Below are 22,518 nucleotides of genomic sequence, written 5' to 3' on the forward strand. Positions count from 1 at the left end.
TGGTGGGATTCAGCCTCCCTCTCCAGCCACTGAAGTCATCATCCTGCTTGACGGCCCCCCTTGGCCGTCTGAGAGGCAGCCCCCACACAGCCCGTCTGCCTCCTCCATGCCCTCCTGCTCGACGTCCCAAGCCCCCGCGGAATACCACGCGACTTGATTTTCACCATCTTCCTTTCTCTACACACCTCATTCCATCGGCTCTAGATGCCACAGATAGTAAGAGGTGCTGGTGTTCTCAGCCGCTAAGGAAGAAAAATGCTACAGTGACACCCTGGCACATCCCTTGTCCTGACAACAGAGTTGCTAAGATGTGACGCGTGGCTCTTGGAACCCACAAGTGTGGTGTGTGGTCTGCTGCTTTCCCTGGGGGCAGCAACTGGTGTACAGCACATGCTTTGAACGGACGGTGTCTACCACCCACTGCCTCCCCACCAGGCCCGGCCTTGACTCTTGGGCAGTGCTGAGGCGCTTGGGGAGAGGCCCCGGTGGTGGGCTTGACAAACTCCCACCCGATGAGTCACTGGCCGGAGCTGCAGTAAGTCAGGAGTCCTGGGCCAGGGTGCAGCCACCAGAGCGGAGAGGTGGGCGTGGAGCAGCTGACAGCACGAAGCGCACCGCCTCTGAGACCAGCCTGGCCGGGTGCGCTGGGACCGGACTGCACTCAGAAGACCTGGTGCTGCCCTGGGCTTCAGTGAGGAGTGGGGAGGGGCGGCAGGCAGCCTCAGCCTCCCCTGTGGCCAGAGTGGAGCCATGCCTGGCCAGGTGGTGGACCTGTTTCCCGGGCCTCGGGGCTGTGGAAGCAGCTCTGCCTCCCACTGCATGCCCAGGCAGAGCCCACCAGGGAAGCAGCTGTCACCGAGTGACGCAGGCCATGAGGGACGCAGTGGCAGGGACAGAGCCAGGGCCAGGCCACCACACAGGTCGGGGCAGGGCAGGCGAGAGGGGACGTATGCTCAGAGTCCCAGGAGGGTGGAGAGACCACACAGGGCAGGCCTGGGGGAGCCGCCCAGGCAGGAGGGTCGGAGAGTATCTTTATTGTGGGGAGGGGCCCGGCCCCCAAAGTCCCGACACCAAAGACAGACACAAGATGGGCAGCTGCAGACAGTGAGTTGTGTGGATGACCAGGGCCTGGGTGGCGGACACGGCAACAGGAGTCATCGCCTCAGACTCCGCCCTTCCGTGCAGGGGCTGGCGCCACAGGCTCAGGCATGCAGGAAGCGGTTGAAGGCGTTGTAGGCTGACTCTAGGTCGAACAGCATCTGACGCACCTGTGAGTCGTCCAGCTCATCCGATGCCGACATGCCGCTCAGGGTCTGCAGCCTGGGAGAACAGCACAGGGCACGTGGGGTGGGCAGGGCCTCAGGGGCACCGCGGGGGCTCTGCCTGGCGGGGAGGGTCTCAGGGGCACCGCGGGGGCTCTGCCTGGCGGGGAGGGCCTCAGGGGTACCGCGGGGGCTCCGCCTGGCGGGGAGGGACACCCACCACTGGCTGACCGTCTGGCGACCCTCAAAGTCGGGCGGGAGGTGGCTCATTCGGTGCATGGTCTCCATCAGCTCTCGCAGGTCGGGCTGGATCTGGGACACACAGCGGCTGGGACCCCAACACCGGCTCCATCCCCTCCCGCCTAGGCCCCCTGCCAGCCCAATGCCCGCACCTCATCCATGGCGCGAATCTCCAGGCGCAGCTTGTCCATGACCGTGATGAAGAGCTGGGGGCAGGTGTGCACGTGAGGCTTGTGTGTTCATGGGTGGGGGTGGCCCCGCAGCTCACAGGCCCCAACCCCTTCCCAGCCACAGCTGTCACTAGGCCTCCTCACTGCGCTCTGCTCCCAAACCCTGCGGGCCTCCTGAGTGAACGAGGTCCTGGCTGCCCAGACAGCTGCACGGGAACTGGAGGGTGGGCCCACACACTTTCTCCCGAGGCCAGGACCCCACCAGAACGCACTGTGCTCATCCCCCCAACAGGAGTCCAGGTGGCCTGGGGGGCCTCCCCGTAGGCTGCCAATCCCTCATCCCTAGTTAAAAGGGTCCCCTTCCGCCCAAGAAGTCAGAGTGCTGCCCAGCTCTGGAGGTCCAGGACCCTACCCTTGTGCCCAGCTGCAGCGGGCGGCCTCGGCCCTCCTAACCCTGTGAGCCCTGGGGGCCGGGGCGCACCGAGACCACGTTGGCAATGCAGCGGGTGGCCTCGGCCCTCCTAACCCTGTGAGCTCTGGGGGCTGGGGCGCACCGAGACCACGTCGGCAATGCAACGGTTGAGGTTGCCCTTGTCGTCCTTGATGGTGATGGGCCGGTCCTCCTTGATCCGCTCCATGGCCAGTGGGCAATCCAGCTGTGGGGAGCTGACATGGGTGCTGGGGCTCTCAGGACAGCAAGCCCTGGTGGCCAGAGCCCTCCGGCACCCCATACCCACGCCCGACGGTCCCCGTCCCATGGGGGTGGAAGGACCAGGCACTCACGCGGAACTTGCGGCAGAACTCGTCAATAGTGCTGATTTCTGAGCCCTGAACCTGCCTGAAGGCTGCTTTGTACTGGACCAGGAGCCGGGAGCAGGCTGCCGTGTACCTAGGGAGAGGTCAGCTGTGGCCCAAGCATGGGACCAGCGTCGCCCAGCTCATCCTGCCCCCTCAGCTGGTCCAGAGGCAGAGCAGCTCCCAGAGAGGGCTGGGCAACAGGCAAAGGCAGGCCGAGCAAGGAGGAGGGACTGCCAGCAGCTTTGGGGGGCGAGGCCCTGAGCACGTAGTGGGGCTTGTAGCTCAGCTCCAGGTGGAAGCCCCAGCTCCCCACCCCGGCCCACCCTCTGAGTGACAGCAACCAGCCCTCTGTTATGATGGCCCAGTCCACAGCTCATAGTCCTGTGTGGTGGCCTGTGAGGGTCTTGTCACTTCATTGAACAAAGCCCCCCAAAAGATCCTGGGACATCCCCAAGCCTCCCGACCGTCTTTTAAGGTTGTCTGTGCTGGGGGATAAGGGTGAGGGAGTGGGCGGGATGACACCCCAGGGGCTGCCCCTCTGCTCGCCTCCCTCCCCACCCCCCGGACTTCCCTGGCTGAGACCCAGGCGCACGCTCCTCACACTGGGTGGGCACCTCACAGCCTGACAGACGCCTGTTCTTGCAGTCTACGGAGCACCCAGGCCCGGCAGGGCAGGAGCAGGCCTCCAAGGACATGGGCTCTTACTCGCTGGGGGAGACGCAGTCCTTGATGTAGGCTTTCTCCAGGGCTTGCATTGTTTTCACCACCGCGAACAGCTCTGCCATGTTGTCGTACCTGAGGACGCACCTGTCTATCGGGCCCTGGGGTGCGAAGCCCAGAGCCCAGAGCACTATCCCCTGCCCGGAGGTGCCACTGTGGGAGCTCTGCCCACCTCTCGCTCCATCCTGGAGTGCCTCAGGAACGGTTCCCTCGCCTGACCCTGTATCCTCCCACCTCTCAGTGTGGGGTGGGTCTGGGGGAGGCTGCCCCAGGGCAGCCAGATGCGCACGGGTGTGTTGGGGCAGCCTGGGCGCCTAGACTTACTTCTCCCGCTCCCGGGCGTTCTTGTACAACTTCACTTCCTGCCGGAGAGAGCAGGCTCTGTGGGCTGGTGCCAGCAGGGGCTGCAGGGCCCTGGCAAGGCCACACAGGTGTTTGCTGTTGGCCAATGCTGGCCGGGTATGCACCCACCACTCACCTCATACAGCTCTGGCTTGTTCCCAGGGGCTGCAAGAGAAGGCAGAGAGCGGGCAGGCTGGCCCCAAAGGGAACCCAAGGGCAGGCTCCAGTCCCAGCCTCGATTTCAGTTCCTCCCTGAGGCCTCCCAGGTTGGGTCCCAAAGAACCCAGAGGGAGCTGGAACACAGGGGTTCCAACCTCACCCCATCAGTGTGTGGGGGGACCTGAGGATAAGGCCTCTAAGAAGCCGGGGGCGGCATGACAGGCCCAGCTCCCCAGCTCCACTGTGGCTCCCTGGCCGAGTCACCTGCACAAGTGGCCACGTCCTGCTCGTGACTCATGATGCAGTGCCAACGAGGCTCATCACACACGGGCTCTCCCCTGGGCTTGGTGACACAGGGTGCCCAGGACCCCCACGGTTCTGGCCACACTGAAGCTCAATGTCTGCCCAGCAGGACCAAGCCAGTTCTGCCTGGAGGTTTCTGGGCCCTCAGTGCTCCTGTGATAAACTGCATCAGCCCCTGGCCACCCCCAAGGCTGTATGAGAGCAGGGTCAGATGCCTCCCCACCCCTGACCCCCAATACCCCATACTGCCCGTCAGCCCCTGCAGCAGGGGTTGAAAGCCCGTGCGCTTCCGGCCACACTTACCTCCTATGCCCGGAGTGGCTGGGATCCCATGAAACATCCTCTAGGCTCTGTGGGGGCCACAGCACTGAGACCTGGGGAGCAGAGCCAGGGCTGACTCAAAGATGGCCCCTAAGCCAGGCGTGGTGGCTCACACCTGTAATCCCAGCACTTTGGGAGGCCAAGGCAAGCGGAACACCTGAGGTCAGGAGTTCAAGACCAGCCTGGCCAACATGGTGAAACCCCATCTGTACTAAAAATACAAAATTAGCTGGGCGTGGTGTCACACGCCTGTAATCCCAGCTACTCAGGAGGCTGAGGCAGGAGAATCGCTTGAAACCAGGAGGTGAAGGTTTCAATGAGCCAATATTGAGCCACTGCACTCCAGCCTGGGAGACAGGGCAAGACCCTGTCTCAAAACAAACAAACAAACAAACAAACAAAAAACAACAAAAAAGACAGCCCCTAAGCGCCAGGTCCTGGAGACCTAGGGCGCCACGAAGAGCTCTCCCCAGCTCAATAGTGGTGAACACACAGGGTGCTATGGGGGCTGCCAGGAAAAACTGAGGTACTGTGGACACTAAGGACAGCGGGGTGGGGGCTGCCTTGGGGTGCGGTCCAAGCTGGAGGTTGAGGGAGGTGATGAGGGAGGCAGGCAGCTATTTGATGGCCCGGGAAGAGAGTTCGGGGCACAGGAACGACACACGCAACAGCTCATCTTTAAGTAGGTATGAACTTGCAGGAACAAACAAGCTGAGGGTGGAGCTTCTCGAGCGAGGGGGTCCTAGGGCATGAAGATGGAAAGGTGCCTCTAGGTGGGCAGCGAGCTGCGGAGAAAGAATGGAAGCGGAGCCCGTGGGAGGGTCCTGCCTAGTGTGGAAGCTGGGCCAGCTCCAGACGTTCTCTTTGTAAGTGGAACCGTCAGATCCGCTGAGGGATTTGAGGTAGGATTAAAATAAAGGAGTTACGAACGACAGCCCTGTTTTTCGCCCAGTAGGCGGGACAGTAAGGTCAACTCGGACGGAGAAGGGAGGGGAGCGGGCCTGGCGGGCAGGCGCAGGCAGCTCCCGGCGGAGAGGCCCGGGAGGGCAGCGCTGAGCCGGCTAACTGCGGGAGTGGACGGTGCTATCAGGGATGGGAGAAGAGCACAAGGGAGGGAAGGCGGCCCGCGCCGAAGGGTCGGGAAAGAGCAGCGCCGCTCATGTGGGAAGGGAACGTCTGGGTCAAGCTCTCCGAGGGTCGAGGCCATTGCGAGCCGCGGGGTGGGGACCGAGGCTGCTCGGCAGCTGTCACGGAGCCGCCAGGTAGGAGACGGCCGAGGAGCCAACCGCCCCAACCACGCAGGGAATTCTGCCCAACAGCGAAAGCGGACGTTCTGCGGCCACAAGCGAATGCGCAAAGCAACCTCGCAGAGTGGACAACGAGCAAGAAAAGCCAGTTTCTAAAACATGCCAATAACATGACTCTTGCGGCACTCAGCCTAGGCTGTGCCGGGGCCCCGGCGCGCCCCGAGGGTGCCGGGCCCGGGATCACCTCTCCCCACTCGGCCTCTTCCCCACCCACTGGCCCCGGGTACCTGGACGGCTCGCGGTCCGGGAGATGGCGCCAGGGGCGGGGCTCGATCAGCTACTCGGCGCTCACCCCTCACGTCTGCGCCTGCGCGCGTCGGCGGCGACCCTCCCCCTCGGCAGCTCGGCGCTCAGCCCTCACGCCTGCGCCCGCACGGGCTTCCGGCCAGGCCCCGCAGCGGCGCAGCTGCCGAGAGGGAACCGGCGCAGCAGACTCGAAGCCGAGTCTTACCCCGCCCACCCGCCTGCCAGGCAGCCACGGGGAGGGAGGCAGCAGCTTCATTTTTTTAATTAATTAAGACGGCCTCGCTCTGTGGCCCAGGCTAGGGTGCAGTGGCACAGTCTCGGCTCACTGCAAGCTCCGCCTCCCAGGTTCACGCCATTCTCCTGCCTCAGTCTCCCAAGTAGCTGGGACTACAGGCGCCGCCACCTCGCCCGGCTAATTTTTTGTATTTTTAGTAGAAACCGGGTTTCACCGTTTTAGCCATGATGGTCTCGATCTCCTGACCTCGTGATCCGCCCGCCTCGGCCTCCCAAAGTGCTGGGATTACAGGCGTGAACCATCGCGTCTGGCCAGCAGCTTCATTTATTAGGGGCTTAGGTGAGGGTGGGGAAAGGCGGCGCCGGGGTCAGAGGCGCCGGAAGAAGAGCTTGGAGCCGTGGTCCAGCGTGCACTCGCCGGGGCACGGCCGACTGGGCCGCAGCTGGCGCAGGGCGTCCCGGTCCTCGGCGCAGAGGCGTCTGCTGCACAGCTGCAGTTCCCGGAGCTGCGCGGCGATCTTGTCCCACAAGTCCAGGCCCAGGGGACCCTGGATGGCGCAGCCTGCGGAGGGAACAGGGCAGGCCTCAGCGCTTGCGGGGGCCGGCGGCGTCCCGGTGCCCGCAGCAGGCTCCAGGGAACGAACTCGCTTTCCCCGAGGGACCCAGGGCTGTAGTGAGGGGCAGAAGGCAGAGCCCAGGAGAGGCCCCATGACACTCCAGGAAGGAGTGGGCTCCTCTGCACAGCCCGCGTTCAGGCAGGAGGAAGGGGGGGCTCCCTTCTGTACCTCTGAGGGTGCCCGATCTCAAAGCCCATGCCTACACGTCAGTCTCCACCCATAAGGACATAATGGGGCTGCTTGCAAATCTGTACATGGTGGGCCTGAGTGGCTCGAGGACACTTAGCTCACGAATTCAGGGAGCTGGGTGGAAAGGTACAGACGCCAGAAGTGGGGGGATGGGATCTCCCACCAGCACTCGGGTGCCTTCCTGGAAAAGGCGGTCTGGCCCTGGGGGGTGAAGACAGGGCGCAGGAAGACAGCAGAGCTCCCCCTTGTGCTCTTACATTCACTTACAGCCCTCATCCCCTGGGCCCTGGCCCCAGCTGGGAAGCCAGGTCATCAAAGCCCCTCCTGGGATTGTCTTCCAGACAGCTCAGGTTGGGGACTGCCCTGATGTGGCTCAAGAGAAAACAAGCTAAATGAGACCACAGCCTGGGCAGGGTTGTGTCAGAGGAGCCCCTGCCAGGAAGTGGGAGGGCCCCTTGGCAGCTGTCAACACCCTGACCTTGGGCTCCCTCTTGCTGCCAGGGACAATGAGAAAGTCCCTGTGGAAGGGGGTCTTGCCTGCCATAGTCTACTCTGAAGGTTGGGTTGGAGAGACCAGAGGCAGACACCCACCTCGCCCCCCACCCTATGGTTTTAGGAGCTGGGATCATGCCCCCTTTCTGTCACTGTCTCTCTGCCCCCTGCTGCCCCAGCCTCATGGAGCCCAGCCTTGCTGCCTGGCTGGTAGCAGTGACGGCCCCTTAGGAGGAGGCCCCCGGGTCTCAGGCAGGTCCCTGAAAAGGCCAAACATGGCAGGCGTGGCCACCATACCAGCCCTCACCTGACAAGCCAAGGAAGCTAAGGCCTTGGGGTCGCTTTTGGAGGGTAGACAGGAGCTCTTCCAGGCTGACACAGCTGATCTCAGGGTTTGCAGACAGATCCAGCGAGATGAGTGAGGGGCACAGAGAGAGACATCTGAGATAACGTGGGAAGAAGTGCAAAGGTTGGCTTCCAGAGGCCAGTGCCCCAACACTAGGAAAGCTGCCCTGACAAATGCCCAGCTCAGGAAGCCTCAGGCCAGGCCCAGGTGCCCCTCTAGGGCTGGGGGTCCCTCCCAGGGGTCAGGGCCACAGTGGCCAGCTCTGGGTGTGCCGGACCCAGCTTGGGCTCCTCTCAACACTCCCCGGAGAGCTGACTGAGGCTCCAGGTAGTAAGAGCAGTGGCCCTCGTGTGGGCCGATGCACAGCAGTGACAAGGACACGCCCAGAGGGGCGCTCTCAAGAGCCACAGGCCCATGCTAAGAAGAAGCCCTAGGGTAGTCTGCCTTCCAGGACAGCCTGAGAGGCTGGTGGAAATCGAAGGAGCCATGTCTCCGGATGCGCTGGGGAGGAGGAGCTGGTACCATTTCTGTGGCCCTTCTCCCATAGCCCAGCTCCCCTGGGGTCCGGAGCCATGTGATCAGACCCCCAGGCCAGCAGGCAGCAGGGCAAGGGCATTACCTGCACAGGTCTCTAACAGCCTTGTCCCCCAGGTGGTTTGCAGACAGGGTCAGGTGGGCTAGAGCACAGCCTTCCTGGACATGAGCAGAGCCCCGAGGGGGCCAAACCGAGTGGCGCACCTGCCCTCCCTGCTTCCAGCAGATGCACCCACACCCAGGGGCCCAGAAGGGAACAGAGTCCCCCATCAATTTGGAGATCGGAAGGAAACACCTCTCCTGATGTGGGTCACACTCTGCACGTGGTGGTGTGAAAATAGGGTCCCAGTTGTGCCTGGAAGACCCCCCAGGAGAGAGCATCAGGGGTCCCTAGTGTGCCCCTTGGGACCTGCCTGTGGGTAGGCAAGGCCACCCTGGGTCCCAGGTCCTATCTGGTGGGCAGGAATTCATAGCCTGAGACAAGCAGCTGTACAAAAGCATTCCCCCAGCTGTTTTTTTTTTTTTTTTTTGAGACAGAGTTTTGCTCTGTCGCCCAGGCTGGAGTGCAGTGGCCAGACCTCAGCTCACTGCAAGCTCCACCTCCTGGGTTCACGCCATTCTCTTGCCTCAGCCTCCCGAGTAAGTGGGACTACAGGCGCCCGCCACCTCGCCCGGCCAGTTTTTTGTATTTTTTAGTAGAGACGGGGTTTCACCGTGTTAGCCGGATGGCCTCGGCCTCCCAAAGTGCTGGGATTACAGGCTTGAGCCACCGCGCCCAGCCTTGTTTGTTTTTTTGAGATGGAGTCTCACTCTGTTGCCCAGGCTGGAGTGCAGTGGCACGATCTCTGCTCGCTGCAAGCTCCGCCTCCCGGGTTCATACCATTCTCCCGCCTGTCTCCCGAGTAGCTGGGACTACAGGCGCCTGCCACCATGCTCGGCTAATTTTTTGTATTTCTTACTAGAGATGGGGCTTCACCCTGTTAGCCAGGATGGTCTCAATCTCCTGAACTTGTGATCCACCTGCCTTGGCCTCCCAAAGTGCTGGGATTACAGGCATGAGTCAGTGTGCCCGGCCTATTTTTTTTTTTTTTTTGAGACGGAGTCTCGCTCTGTCACCCCGGCTAGAGTGCAATGGCGCGATCTCGGCTCACTGCAATCTCCGCCTCCTGAGTTCAAGCAATTCTCTGCCTCAGCCTCCCGAGTAGCTGGGATTACCGGCACCCACCATCATGCCCAGCTAATTTTTTTATTTTTAGTAGAGATGAGGTTCCACCATGTTGGCCAGGCTGCTTTTGAACTCCTGACCTTGTGATCCACCCGCCTCGGCCTCCTAAAGTGCTGGGATTACAGGCGTGAGCCACCGCGACTGGCCCCCTAGCTGTTTTTTCTAAACCTCCAAACCTCTAACCCTCTCTGTAGAGCCCTTCAGTGAGTTCAGTTGGAATCTGGGGAGAGGTGAGCTCCTCCCAGCTCCCCTGGGACCTTTGGCCTCTGAGGCTCAGTATTTTCTGGGTCCTTCCCCACCTCGTACCTTGGCCAGGTATTGGACTACGGGCTCCATGAGGCCTGAGTCACCCTTGCCGGCTGCCACGGAGCTGAGCTCTAGGTGCAGGAGGGTGCGGGCGGGCAGGCTCTGCAGGGTCCTGGCCAGGGAAGGGGCTCCCAGGGCATTGTAGGACAGGGACAGGGTCTTCAGATGCTCAGCGTCTGCACCAGGGCCAGAATCTGTCAGCTCCACGTGGCCACAGCCCTGTACCCACCCCAAGTTCTGGGCCCAGAACCCTCAGGACCCCTTTGGGGAAACCACTACCACAGTGCTCATGGGGTGGGGTGGTAAGTGCAGAGGCAAAGGCTCTCGCCCACGTTCTCCCAGCTGGGAGGGTGGGGTCAGACTTCCAAGCTTGGCTGCCCCCCAGTTCTGGACACCTTGCCCTCTCCCACCCTACAACCACATGGTCCGGGGCCACATGCCTCTGCACGGTGGGGTGTCAGGGGAGTGCACTGACCATTGCTGCCCCCTTTACACTCCCCCACCCCTGGATGATACCCAATTCCCAGCCTCTTGGCACTGGGACCCCAGTCTCTGCCGCCTGGGTGGGCTCACAGTGGAACTGCCTCAGGCGAACAGCACTCAGCTGGTGAGCACGGGTCGGGGACCACCGGACATTGAGCTGCCTGGACTCTGCTCGCGGTGTTCCCTGGGAGGGTCAGCCTGGCTGGGTGGGCACCAGATGCCCCTTGGAGGCAGACCCTGTACCCATACATCCATCTATTGCTCCCAGGTGCCAGGCCCTCCTGGAGAGCCAGGTCTGGCATCCCAGGCCCCTAGACATTGTTTGGTTTTTTTGAGACGGAATCTTGCTTTGTCGCCTAGGCTGGAGTGCAGTGGCATGACCTCTGCACTCCATGTTGGTCAGGCTGGTCTTGAAATCCCAACCTCAGGTGATTTGCCCGCCTTGGCCTTCCAAAGTGCTGGGGTTACAGGTGTGAGCCACCACACCCGGCCTAGACTGTTTTTCTTAAGGGATGGGGTCTGTGTTGGTCAGGCTGTCCTGAACTTGTGGCTCCAGCGATACTCCTGCCTCAGCCTCCCAAGTAGCTGGGACCACAGGTATTGCCCCTGTGCCCAGCCCAGGCCCCCTCTGAACGTCCTCGAAACCCTCAACGCCCCGGGACTAGGGAGTGGACAGGGAGTACCTGGTCAAGCTCACCTTGGAAAGCACTACCCAGTGCTGTCTGGTGGCTCGGGAAGAAGCTGGGGCCGAAGCCACAGGCCTGTAGACGCAGGGTGCTGAGTAAGGGGCAGGTGCGCAGGAGGGAGGCCAGGGCCTGGCCACAGCCGTCCCCCAGGGGGTTCATGCTTAAGTCCAGCTCCTCCAAACTCTGTGGAAGACAGGCTGGCAGTGAGCCCCCAGCAGTCCCACGGACAGGGTCCCCCTTGGGGCTTGGCTTGGCTGTCTCTTCCCCACCTTGCCTGGCCTAGCCTACCACAGGTGGGCACTGGTTGGCTCTCCTAACTACCCCAGACCAACCAGGGACCTGCAGAATGGGAACCCTGACACCCCGCTGTTGAGGGCCCACTGCTCTCTGTGCCTCTACCTGCAAGGTGGCTTGGCCTGGGAGCCCCATGGCGAGCTGGCGCAGGCCTTCGGGACCCAGGTGATTGGAGGAGAGGTCAAGGAGGGCCAGGCTGGGCATGGTGCCCAGGGCAGCCACCAGCTCAGCCACACACTTGTCCCCCAGCCGGTTCCCTGCCAGGCGCAGCTCCCGGAGTGCTGTGTGTAGCTTGAGGGCCCGCAGCAGGGGTGTAAGCTGGGCCTGGTGCAGGGCCAGGGAGCAGGCACTGAATGAGAGGCCCAAGCCCTGGAGCTCCACGGCTTGCAGCACCTGTTGGTGCTCCCCTGTGGGGAGGGATGTGGTGTCACCAGGGCAAAGCCGGCCCTTTCTGCCCTCTGAATCCCAGACAAACCAGGCAGCCCCTTTTCAACAGCCCCAGGGGTCACCCGCTGGCCATGCTGCAGCCCCTACTCGCACATGCCTGCGGGTCTAGCACTGTGAGGCCACGGGGGCCGACGTGGGTCTGCAGCACCCTAAGCTCCACCAGTCACCGCCAGATTCCACGCCCCCTGGGATAAGCTTTCTGGGAAGCTTCCCCAGCAGCTCCCAGCCCACGCGAGGCTCTCCTCCTTGGGCTTCACTTTCCAGGCTTTTGGCTGCTTTTTGCCATCTCCCCATCAGCAGCTCATGGGGGCTGAGGGCTGTCCTCTCCCTGCCATCCATACTTCCAAGCACAGGACACAGCACCCACCAGGCTGGGGGAGGTGCACCCCAAAACACCCGAGGTCCAGGAACGAACTGGACTGGTGGAGCCTGCGTGCCCAATCCCCTTGCACGGCCTCCCCCAGAAACTGCAGCTCTCCTGGCTCTCACCTTGCCCCAGGCTCTGGCAGGCCCTGCGGTAACGGTCGGTCAACGGGGGCAGGTCCCACGAAGTCACCTCAGCCAACACCTGGAAGGCACCGTCATGAGCCGCCTGGGAGCTCCCAGTCCCTACGACCCTGGCTCCCGCGGCTCACCTCGTCATTGCTCTGCAGCACGTCGGGGATGGGGTCCTGTGGGGCCAGCAGGGCCCCCTCTTTCCGTAGGGTGAGCCTGGGCAGCAGCCCACAGGTCTGGTGGTAGCGCTGGGCCCCCTGCTCGGCCAGCCAGGCTACAGAGTGGGTCTCACTGCTGCAGGGACAGAGGCGCTGCTGCAGCCTGCACACAGCTGGGGTGAAGCCCCAGGAACCCGCCATCCCTGCCCAGGGCCAAAAGCCCCCTCAGCTGCTTCTCCCACTCCCAGGTAGCCGGCCCCTCCTCTCCCTGCAGCCCAGCACACCACCAGCCCCTCTGCCATTCCTGGGAGCCACAGGGTCCTCCAGGAACACACCAGGGAGTCCTCGTCAGACTCCCCACCCTGACGCGCAAACATGAGCACCCTGGCATGGAGCTGCACAGGTGGGCTGCAGGGTAGGGCAGGCGATGTCTCACCTGTGTGGGACAGGGATAAGGAAAAGATGATCTTGAACTTGAACTCGAACCCGGATGGGAGGTGGCATGGCCAGACCCTGGCAGGTGAAGGCAGCAGGGCTGAGTCAGGAGCCACAGTGGGCTCCACCCCACACCTGCCTGCCCCAAGTAGGGAGAGGGCTCTGCTCCAGGTCTGCACACTCACCAAGGGCTGGCCTGCCGCAGAGCTGTCCCCATTGGGCTCTGAGACCCTGGCGGTGCTGGGGCTTCCTGGGGCTTCTGAAGCCAGGCTGCTGGGCCCTGCTTTGACCGGTGCACTGCAACTCTGCACGCAGGTCAGGCGGACCTGCTTGGCTCGGGCACGGGGCTTGCTCTCCTCACTGTCGGACCCGGAGGTACTACTAGACCTGCGGCTATCCCCAGTGCCCTGGGGGCGGGGCCGGCGGCTGCGGGTCAGGGGCGTGTCCAGCTCCAGCCAGTCTCCAGCCTGGCACTCCTCCTCCGGGATGAGCGCTGCCTGGGGGGCAAGGGCTTTGCTCTGGCCCCGCGGTGGGCGAGGCCCCAGCCGGCTCTGAGCACTGCCCACACCCCGGATGGCTGCCTGGTAGGCTGCCCGGCTGGTACTGGCTGCGGCTGCTTCATTGTTGCTGGCAGGGCCAGGCGTCCGGGCTGCCACCTGTTGTGCTGTGGCCAAGCACCGAGGCCTCTTCTGGGACAGCCGCGGGGGGCCTGCGCTGTCCTCACCTTCCGAGCTGCTGCTGCTGGCTGGCCCATGCCTGCTCCTCCGAGGCCTGGCCACGGCTGGTGCTGCCTGCCCTGGGGAGACCCTGGCATGGGCCTGAGAGGCCTCTGGGGGTCTAGTGCTATTAGAGGGGGATTCTGGGCAGGGGCTCAAAGGAGGAGAGGTCTCAGGGTCAAACAGAAGGCTACTTGGGATGGTGAGGGAGGCCTGGGAGCTGTGGGGATCTGTGGAAGAGAGAATCTGTGTTGAGGCAGGGGTCCGGCACCTCCCATTCCACCTGTGAAGGAGCATCTCCTGAAATCAGGGCCCTGCTTGCCTTGGCCCAAGGCGGCTGCCTGGAGCAGCATTTCCATGGCCCTGGCCTTCTGCTGCGTCTCCAGGTCCAGGTCCCTGCAGTACAGCTTCACCCACTGCTGCAGCGTCTCCAGCGGGCTGAGGCCCTGTGTGGCATCAGTTGAACAGGGGCACAGCAGCCCCCATACCCACGCCTTTGCCCTCTGCCCCACCAGGCTCACCTTTCGAGTGCGGAGGGTGACGGACGCCCCCCGTTCAAGCAGCAGCTCAGCCACCTCAAAGTGGCCACAGTTGAGGGCATCATGCAGCGGGGTGATGCCTTCGCAGCCCTGGCCACCAGGGTCGTCCACTGCGGCCCCGTGATCCAGCAGGAAGCGGACAATTTCTGCAGAGCAGGAGACGTGAGCCCACTTCCCAATGCCCCCCAAGGACTGACTCTTTGCCCCACGTGTCCACCGAGGTGCGCCAGGCTCCTTCTGTCCCTTGCTCACCTAGATGCCCATAGTTGCAGGCCTCGTGCAGAGGCGTCCAGCCACAGTAGTCCCGAGGGTTCAGGGGGTGGCCCTGTGACCAAGGACAGGAAGGAGCCTGGCCCTGTGTACCTCACAGCTTGGCACCGGTCCCATGAGCTCTGCAGCCTGAGCTGGGCCCAGGGCCTCAGTCTTAGAGCCCAGAGCAAGTCCCGTGGCCCTGCCCTCTCCTCCTCTGGCCCAGATGTCACCAGTGAAGGACATGCTTCCCCTTGAGACAGGTGGACCAGCCACAGCATATCCTCCAGCCTCTGTGCCTGCCCGGTCCCCTTGTGGGCAGACAGTGCACCCAAATCGCAGGGGCATGAGGCAGGTGGGGTGGGAAGGTGCCCAGGTTTCAGCCCATGGGCTAGCCCCCATCCTGGCCAGGCTGACCAACTTAGCTGCAACACAGATGTGTACCACACAGCGGGCACCCCATTTTTTTTTTTTGAGAGGGAGTCCCACTCTGTTACCCAGGCTGGAGTGCAATGGTGCGGTCTTGGCTCAGTGCAACCTGCTGGGTTCAAGCAATTCCCCCACCTCACCCTCCCGAGTAGCTGGGACTACAGGCGTGCATCACCACACTCAGCTAATTTCTGTATTTTTAGTATAGACAGGGTTTCACTATGTTGGCCAGGCTGGTCTCGAGCTCCTGACCTCGTGATCTGCTTACCTCAGCCTCCCAAAGTGCTGGGATTACAGGCATGAACCACTGCGCTCGGCCTGGGCACTGCATTTTTTTGTGCTTTTTTTTTTTTTGAGACGGAGTCTCATTCTGTCACCCAGGCTGGAGTGCAGTGGCACAATCTCATCTCACTGCAACCTCCACCTCCTAGGTTCAAGCGATTCTCCTGCCTCAGCCTCCCAAGTAGCTGGGACTATAGGCACACGCCACCACATCCAGCTAATTTTAAAATGTCTTGTAGAGACAAGGTCTCGCCAGGTTGCCCAAGCTGGTCTCGAACTCCTGGGCTCATGTGATCTGCCTGCCTTGCCATCCCAAAGTGCTGGGATTACAGGCATAAGCCACTCTGCTCAGGCTCTGCTTTTTAAATTTTTTTGAAACAGGGTCTCACTGTTGCCCAGGCTGGAGTGCAGTGGCATAATCACGACTCACTGCAGCCTCAACCTGCCAGGACCAAGTGATCCTCCTGCCTCCAAGACCACAGGCAAGTGCCACCATGCTAAGGAGCCCCATTTCGAAGATGAGGAAGTTGAGAGTCAGAGAGATTTAGGGGATCTGACACAAACCCACAGCTCCTCCATGCTGGGCAGCCTGTCCTGTGTCCCAGAGCAGGGCCCACCTGCCTCACGAGGTCCTGGACGCGGCGCAGCTGGCCCTCGATGCAGGCTCGGTGCAGCAGGGTCTCCCCCATGTCGTTCCGCCGGTTCCACTGTGGGCACAGCCAAGCCAGCACAGGGCAGGGGCGTGAGTAGCTGGCAGGGCTGCTGAGCAGGGCGGGTCGGGGTAGGGTGCCGTCCTCACCTTGCTCCCCTTCCGCCGGCCCAGGCGGCCCTGCAGCTCCTCGTCCTCCTCCAGCTGCAGGGTCAGGCCATCGGCGTCGTCCTCTGGAACAGAGGCAAGTCCACCCCAGGTGAGAAGCCCTCACCCCGCTGCACGCTCCCCAGACTCCCAGGTACAAAGGAGCCAGAGATGGGAGGGCTGAGCTCTGAGGCTGCTGGGCTCTGGGGGCTCCTCAGCAATGGTCCCAGCGCTGCCTCCACGTCTACCTGACCCTGCTGGGATCCTGCTCCCGCCCGCCATCCCTCTGCCCACTCGAGACACACCCCTGAGCTTTCTGCCCCAACCCACACCTGGCCCTCCCTCAGAAGAAGACCTGCCCGAGGCCCATCCATCTGTGTGTCAGCCACTCATCCCCACACCCAGACCGGCTTGTGGGCCTGTCTTCCTCCACCCCAGGCCTTCTCCACTCCCGTCTCCTGAGCTGTGTCGTCAGGCCAGGTCAGCCCTGGAGCCTGGGTGTCCTGCACCTTGCAGCCTCCACCCTGCCTAGGTGGCAGACATACCTGCCTCTGTCCCTGCTCTGGGTGACCCCTCATCACCATGCCCTTCACACCCTGCCAGCTTCCCCCGGGTCTTTCCCCAGCTCCTCACTGTGCCCACCAGCTGAGCGGCATTCCCCACAGTTCTAGATCCTGATCCACCTCCCCGCAGCAACCAATCTGGTGAGGCCCCAACTTCCCACAGCTGCCTGGCCACTGGGGGTTCTAACCACCCCCTTGAGTTCAGAGCTGAAGTCACAGCCTTCCCTGGAACATCCCCCAACAGGCCTCACGGACAGGCTCCTGCCACCCACCACTCAGTCAGAAATCAGCCCCCCAGCTACCCGCTGAGCCCGCTCTCAGCCCTCTCTCCCTGCACCATGGCCAAGGTGGCTTCAGTCCAAGCCCTGCTCCAGCCAGTCCCTCAGGCCTGCCCTCCATGCAGCTGATGTCGCCGGCCTCTGAAGGAAACCCAAGCCTGCTCTGGAGGGTTTCAGGAAGGTGCTCAGCTCTCAGAGGCACCCGGGGTTCTTCAAAGTGCACTGTCTCACCCCTGGCCCCAGACGGCACGTGCGTCTCTAATGGGACCATGTCCCCAGCTGACACTCACGGCTCCCAGCCACTGTCTCCTCCAGGAGGCGAAGGCCTGCCCCAGGCTCCCTGCAGGTCACCACCTTCTCTGTCCAGTTCCGGGAAAGCACCGGCCGTCCTGCCTTGTTCCCGCCACAAGCCCTGAGCAGGCTCCATGGCAGCACAGCACACCCCTCTCCAGCCCGGCCCAGAGCAGGCCCAGGGAAAATGCCAGGTGCCGCCGGCCCTCACCGCTCACTGAGAGCTCCACCTCGCTGGCCTCCAGGGCTTTGCACTCCGCTGTGGCTGCGGCCTCCTCCTCCTCCTCCTCATCTTCATCTTCATCTACACTGAGCTCCTGTAGTCTGGTTTCGGTGCCAGGGGCCTCCTGGGGCTGCAGCCTCAGCTGCACGGTATGGAGGTGCTGCAAGACCTGCCTCTGAGGAGCAGAGGGATGCTTGGCTCAGGACTGGGGGTGTGGCAAGCAGAGCTGGGGGCTGTGGATGCTGAGAAAGCTGGGGATGTGGGACAAGGAGCAGGCAGGCTGCAACGACGCTGGGGCTTCTTGGGGAGCCAGTGTGGGTGGGACGGGCTCTTGTACCTGTAGCTGGGGCCGCTGGGCCTGCTGGGCACAGCTGAGCGCCTTCTGGAAGCATGGGGCCAGCAGTTCGTAGGCATCGCCAGCCTCCTCACGGGACAGTGCGATGTTCAGCCAGGTCTTGGCCTCCTGGAGCAGGAGGAAGGACGGGGTTGGGGGCTGCCGCTCTCCGTGTCCAACAGGCCCCAGTCAAGCGTCCCCGGCTGCCCACACGGAATGGGAGCCCGGCCTCCCAGCTGCCGAGGGTGGACGGTCCTAGGAAGGAGCTGCCTGTCCAGTAAGGACGTCTGTCCATGGCCGCCCTGGGAACGGCAGTCCTGAGGCAGAGACACGGCTGAGCCTGCACTCGGGGGGAGCCAGGGCCTCACCTCCAGCACATTGCCGCCGCGCAGCCTCAGCTCCTCCTCATAGTGACGCACGGCCCCATGGTGGTCCTTCATGTCTCCCAGTGTGGCGGCCAGGGACACGTGGATGATGGCCCGCTCGGCACTGGGTCTGTCCAGCAGCTCAGCGAAACGTAGCTGGGGGCAGTGCCAGTGAGGCTGGGGGCTGCCACCCTGGCCAGGCCTCGCCAACCTCACTGGCCCTCCCACCCAGCCGGGGCCACACACCTGCTTCTGGTAAGCCTCAGCTGCCCTGGGAAAGTCTCCTGCCTTGGAGAAGAGGTCCCCTAGCTGCTCACAGATGGCCATGGCGCCCTGAGGGTCACTTCCCTCGGCCTCTTCCAGCTGTTGCTGCAGTCGGACCACTGCCAGCACTGCCAGGGAGAGGTTCATGCAGGGGGGCAACACAGGAGGCCCTGACCCCAGCTCTACCACCTGGCCACTCGGGGTTCTAATGACCCCCTTGAGTTCAGAGCTGAAGTCACAGCCTTCCCTGGAACATCCCCCAGCAGGCCTCATGGACAGGCTCCTCGGCCTCTTCCAGCTGTTGCTGCTGAGCCCTGTGGTGGCCTCCCTACCCTCTCCCTCTGCCTGCCTGTTTATGTGGGGCTTAACAGGAGGGTCTATCTTGGGGACTGGTCTCAAGGGTCACAAGAACTAACACACTTAAAAACTCGGGGCCAGGCACAGTGGCTCACGCCTGTAATCAGGAGGTCAGGAGAGCAAGACCATCCTGGCTAACACAGTGAAACCCCGTCTCTACTAAAAATACAAAAAAATTAGCCGGGCGTGGTGGCGGCGCCTGTAGTTCCAGCTACTCGGGAGGCTGAGGCAGAATGGCGTGAACCTGGGAGGCGGAGCTTGCAGTGAGCTGAGATCGCGCCACTGCACTCCAGCCTGGGTGACAGAGCGAGACTCCATCTCAAAAAAAAAAAAAAAAAAAACCCGGATGGTGCCTGGCTCATAGCAAGGGCTGACTGCTGCCAACCTCCAGTGGTGGTCTCGGCCATCAGCACTCCTGGACCACATGCGTGCCACCTGCTGTTCCACTCGGGAGGCTAGGGGAGCAACTACTGTCTCCAGTTTGCCAGTGAAGATGGTGGCCGCAAAATAAAAGCCCAGCCGGTCTCCTGGCCGCCCTTTCAGTGCCCCTGACACGCTGTGTTGAGCTCAAAGAAAAACGGGGGTCTTCTCCTGTCAGGAACTAGGGTACCTGTCCCTCTTGCTGAAGCTGCTGCCTCCAAGGACAGGTGCTCATGCCTCCTCTGTGAGGGAGAGAGCTCTGTACACACCTGGCAGGACTCCACGCCCCCCCAGAGCCCCACTGTGGCCCCCAGGCTCACCGTGCTGGAGGTTCTGACAGACGGCTGCTCTCTGCACAGGCTTCTGGGAGCCCAGCCTGTAGGCCTTCTTCAGGGCTCGCTTGGCAGCCAAAAAGTCTCCCAGATCTTGGAGGACCTGAAAGCAAAAGATAGCAAGGTTTTTGCAAAATACCCAAGGCCCAAGTCTCCAGGAGCCTGAGCTCGGAGCCACACACAGCGGGTACCTGTGCGATGGCCACGCAGCACTCGCTCTCCATGAACCGCTTCCTCATGGTGTGCGCACACTCCCGGGCACCCTCCAAGCAGCGCATAGCCTGGGAGTGCTGGCCCGCGCGCCAGTGGACGGTGCCCAGGTTGTAGCGGGCGCGGAATAGGTCCTCGTAAAGGTGGTTCTGCCTGCAGAGGGGTGATGGCCACTCAGCACCCAGGAGCGTCCCGCCGGTGATAGCTGCTGATGCCACGCAGGCCCCAGCCCTGCCATGCTATGGTCTCAGGGCCCTAACCATGCCTGGCCTTCTCCCAGTGTGAGGCACAGGTGTGAGAGGTGGGGGATGAGGCCCAGCCAAGCTGCTCTCTCAGGAGGACCCTGGGAGAAATACTCCCGTAACTACTTCCTCCAGGAACAAGGGAGGCCACTCTCTCCTGGGGAGGGCGGGGCCTTACTCCGCAAGGAAGATGCTCTTCCTGAAGTAATCGTTGCACAGGGCTGTCTGCTGCAGGCTCTCAAAGGTAAGACCCAGGTTGAGGTAGAGGCGGGTCCTCATCTCATTCAGCTCTCCCTGAGCCAGTGTCCCTGGAAGATGCCCCCCACTCAGCCACTTCCTCCCCACATGCGGTTTCCAGCTTTGGGCCCCACGTGGGGCCTGTGCAGCGCCTCTCCTACCCTCTCCCTCCTCCCGATGTTGGGGCAAGGGTCCTGCTGCAGACAGAGCGCAGAGTGGATAAAGAGCTGAGGATCTCCAGGGGAAAGGTTGCGGAGGGCATGTACCCCTCACACAAGAGCCCTGCAAAGGGAGGGCCCCAGAAGACGGGATCGCCCAAGGAGGCTGCGGGGGTGTTGGGCCTTCGGCCTGCAGTTCAGGAGGCAGAAAACGAGGAGGGGCCTGCCCACCCTCCAGCTCATCCACAATAGCCAAGCTCTTCTCAAAGGCAGCCTGTGCCTGCAGCAAAGCATCCCTCGACTGGCAGTGGTCATAGATGTCCAGGTGGGTGCGGCCGATGGTGGCCCAGGCCCTCTGCAGCTCCGTGTGGTTGCGCAGGGAATGTGCTAGCTCCAGGTAGTGGTGCTGGTGCTGAGTGTGGAAGGAAGTCACTGCTGTGAGCTGACCCCACCTCAAGCAAACCGGCACTACCAGATACCCAGAGACCCTGTTCTTGCTAAGGAAAGACTCCTGCTCCCCCTAACCCCCACAGAGCAGGCCAAGGTCAGCCACATGCCCCTCCTCTGCATGCCAAGGGCTCTCTGTGGAGACAGTGGCTTCACGCTGTGTGCAGCCAACGCTGTCACGTGGGGAGGGGCGGCTGGGGGTTGGTGGGGTGGGGGTTTGCAGTCCTGCCTCCAGCAGCCAGGGTCAGGGAGAGCTTTCGGGCTGGGGCCTGACCACCCCCAACACAAACATAGCTAAAATAACATTCATTAATGGTTTCTAGTGCCAGGAAACCTACTCCTGCCCCAGTCCCAGGAAAGGCTGTGGGGTCCCCATTGGAGGGCTGGCCCGGCGCGGTGAAGTTAAGGCTGCGTCAGGCCAGGTGTCCCTTCCAGCTCGAGGCTCCTGAAGGCGAAGACCCGGCCTCCCTCCTCAGAAAAGGGCTCCAAACAGAGGCCGACCGGGCTGGGCGAGGCCAGTGAGGGCGCCCGCACCTGCAAGGCAGTCGGGTAGTCCTCCATCTCGGCCAGGCGCTCTCCGATCTTGCGGTGGGCCACGGCACAGCCCAGGGGGTCGTCAGCGCTCTCCTGGAGCCGCAGCTCCTGCCAGTGCTGCTCCAGGGCTTCGGCGTAGCGGCCTAGGCGGGGACACAGCACGGCCTGGCAGGCGTCGCGGGTGCGAGGGCGGACCTGGGGCGGCGTCTGCGGGAAGGGCCCGTCGACCCCTGGCCCCCGACCCCGGCCAGGGCCCCAGTCCCCAGCCCCCAGCCCCCGGCCCTGCCTCCCTCTTCCCGGTCCCGGCGCTCACCATGGCCGGCCAGGAGCTCCCCCAGCTGGTGGCACAGCGCTGCCTCCTCGCGCCGCTGCCCGGCCCTCTGCGCCTTGGCCTTCGCCTTGCTCAGCTCTGTGGGAGGAAGAGGAGGGCTGAGCCTCCGCGGCGGGGTTCGGGGCCGGGGCCGAGTCCCAAACCCTCCCTAGCCTCCGCGCCCCCGGCGCAAGGGGCCCCCGACGGACTCACGACGAAGCTCGCGCTCCAGGCTCATGCTCCGGTGGCCGCGGGATCTGGACTTCCCGCGCTGCGCTGCGGCCCCGCCCCTCGCCGCCGACACGCAGGCCCCGCCCCTCGACGGCGGCGGTGGGCGCGGGGCATGCTGGGAAGTACAGTCCGCCGGCCCGCGACATCCTTGACGTTCTAGTGTGGGAGGAGCTGGGGCGGGGACGCGGCGACAACTAGGGCGTCGGACCCGAGGAGTTATCTTCCCGGACGCCGGGGTTGGCCCGCGCGTGGAGCCCTCTGCCCGGCCCGGGGAGTGCCTGATGGGGACCCCGTTCCTCCTCGCAGGAGGCGGGGACACGGGAGGCCGGGGTCGCAGCGCGCCCTGGGTGGGGTCTTCTGGACTGCAGCCCGCGTGCCGCCCCTCTCTAGGTGGACGAGCTGTGCCGCCGCCCCAATTCCTCCTGAAATTCACACACACAGCCTGCTCACACGCTTAACTGTGACAAACGCACGTGGGGTCCAGATAGAAGACTGACGATAAGTTCACGAGCATTTGGCTGTGGGGACGGAATAAGGTGCGCTCCTCCTCCACAGAACGCAGTGGGTCACATGTGGGGACTCGGCCCCAAGGAATGTTCTGGTAGGGGAATGTGCTTCCGTAGTGAACAAGTACTGTTTCAGCAACCTGTATGTCAGCTGTATTCTCGGAAGAGTCAGTGAACCTGTGCTTAAGCTGCAGAAGTAGCCCGGGCGCAGGGGCCCGCACTGTAATCCAAGCGCCTTGGGAGGTGCAGTCAGGAGGATCGCTTGAGCCTAGCAGTTCGAGACCAGCCTGGGCAATAAAGTGAGACCCCCATCTTTTTGTGTGTGTGTGTGTGTGTGTGTGAGTCTCGCTGTGTCGCCCAAGCTGGCGTGCAATGGTGCGATATCGGCTCACCACA

The 22,518-nt window shown here is 62.9% G+C and overlaps 2 protein-coding genes across 3 annotated transcripts; both read right to left on the reverse strand.

The window, feature by feature from the left end:
* Positions 1-1,014: 1,014 nt before the first annotated feature.
* On the reverse strand, positions 1,015-5,931 carry VPS28 (VPS28 subunit of ESCRT-I). The gene is made up of 10 exons (XM_023188307.2): positions 5,850-5,931; positions 4,298-4,368; positions 3,669-3,697; positions 3,515-3,552; positions 3,176-3,265; positions 2,456-2,561; positions 2,227-2,328; positions 1,655-1,708; positions 1,483-1,574; positions 1,015-1,320 (listed from the first exon to the last, which is right to left on the reverse strand). Exons 2-10 carry the CDS (start codon positions 4,332-4,334, stop codon positions 1,203-1,205), a joined length of 666 nt encoding a protein of 221 aa, XP_023044075.1. The 5' UTR covers positions 4,335-4,368; positions 5,850-5,931; the 3' UTR covers positions 1,015-1,202.
* Positions 5,932-6,139: 208 nt separating this feature from the next.
* Positions 6,140-21,700, reverse strand: TONSL (tonsoku like, DNA repair protein). Of its 2 annotated transcripts, none has more exons than XM_023188332.2 (26): positions 21,599-21,700; positions 21,389-21,484; positions 21,076-21,218; positions 20,326-20,506; positions 19,878-20,007; positions 19,439-19,610; positions 19,236-19,350; positions 18,121-18,266; positions 17,878-18,030; positions 17,513-17,638; positions 17,164-17,350; positions 15,824-15,906; positions 15,642-15,731; positions 14,317-14,389; positions 14,047-14,210; positions 13,848-13,971; positions 12,995-13,755; positions 12,811-12,887; positions 12,357-12,510; positions 12,211-12,289; positions 11,380-11,681; positions 10,992-11,163; positions 9,812-9,987; positions 8,366-8,439; positions 7,708-7,841; positions 6,140-6,664 (listed from the first exon to the last, which is right to left on the reverse strand). In XM_023188332.2, exons 1-26 carry the CDS (start codon positions 21,621-21,623, stop codon positions 6,471-6,473), a joined length of 4,131 nt encoding a protein of 1,376 aa, XP_023044100.2. In that variant the 5' UTR covers positions 21,624-21,700; the 3' UTR covers positions 6,140-6,470. The 2 variants fall into 2 exon arrangements, with proteins under 2 accessions (XP_023044100.2, XP_023044101.2); XM_023188333.2 differs by having other exon boundaries at positions 6,413-6,664; positions 21,595-21,643.
* Positions 21,701-22,518: the final 818 nt, after the last annotated feature.

The sequence above is a fragment of the Piliocolobus tephrosceles genome, chromosome 7, assembly GCF_002776525.5.
Source record: "Piliocolobus tephrosceles isolate RC106 chromosome 7, ASM277652v3, whole genome shotgun sequence".
NCBI classification, from domain to species: domain Eukaryota; kingdom Metazoa; phylum Chordata; class Mammalia; order Primates; family Cercopithecidae; genus Piliocolobus; species Piliocolobus tephrosceles.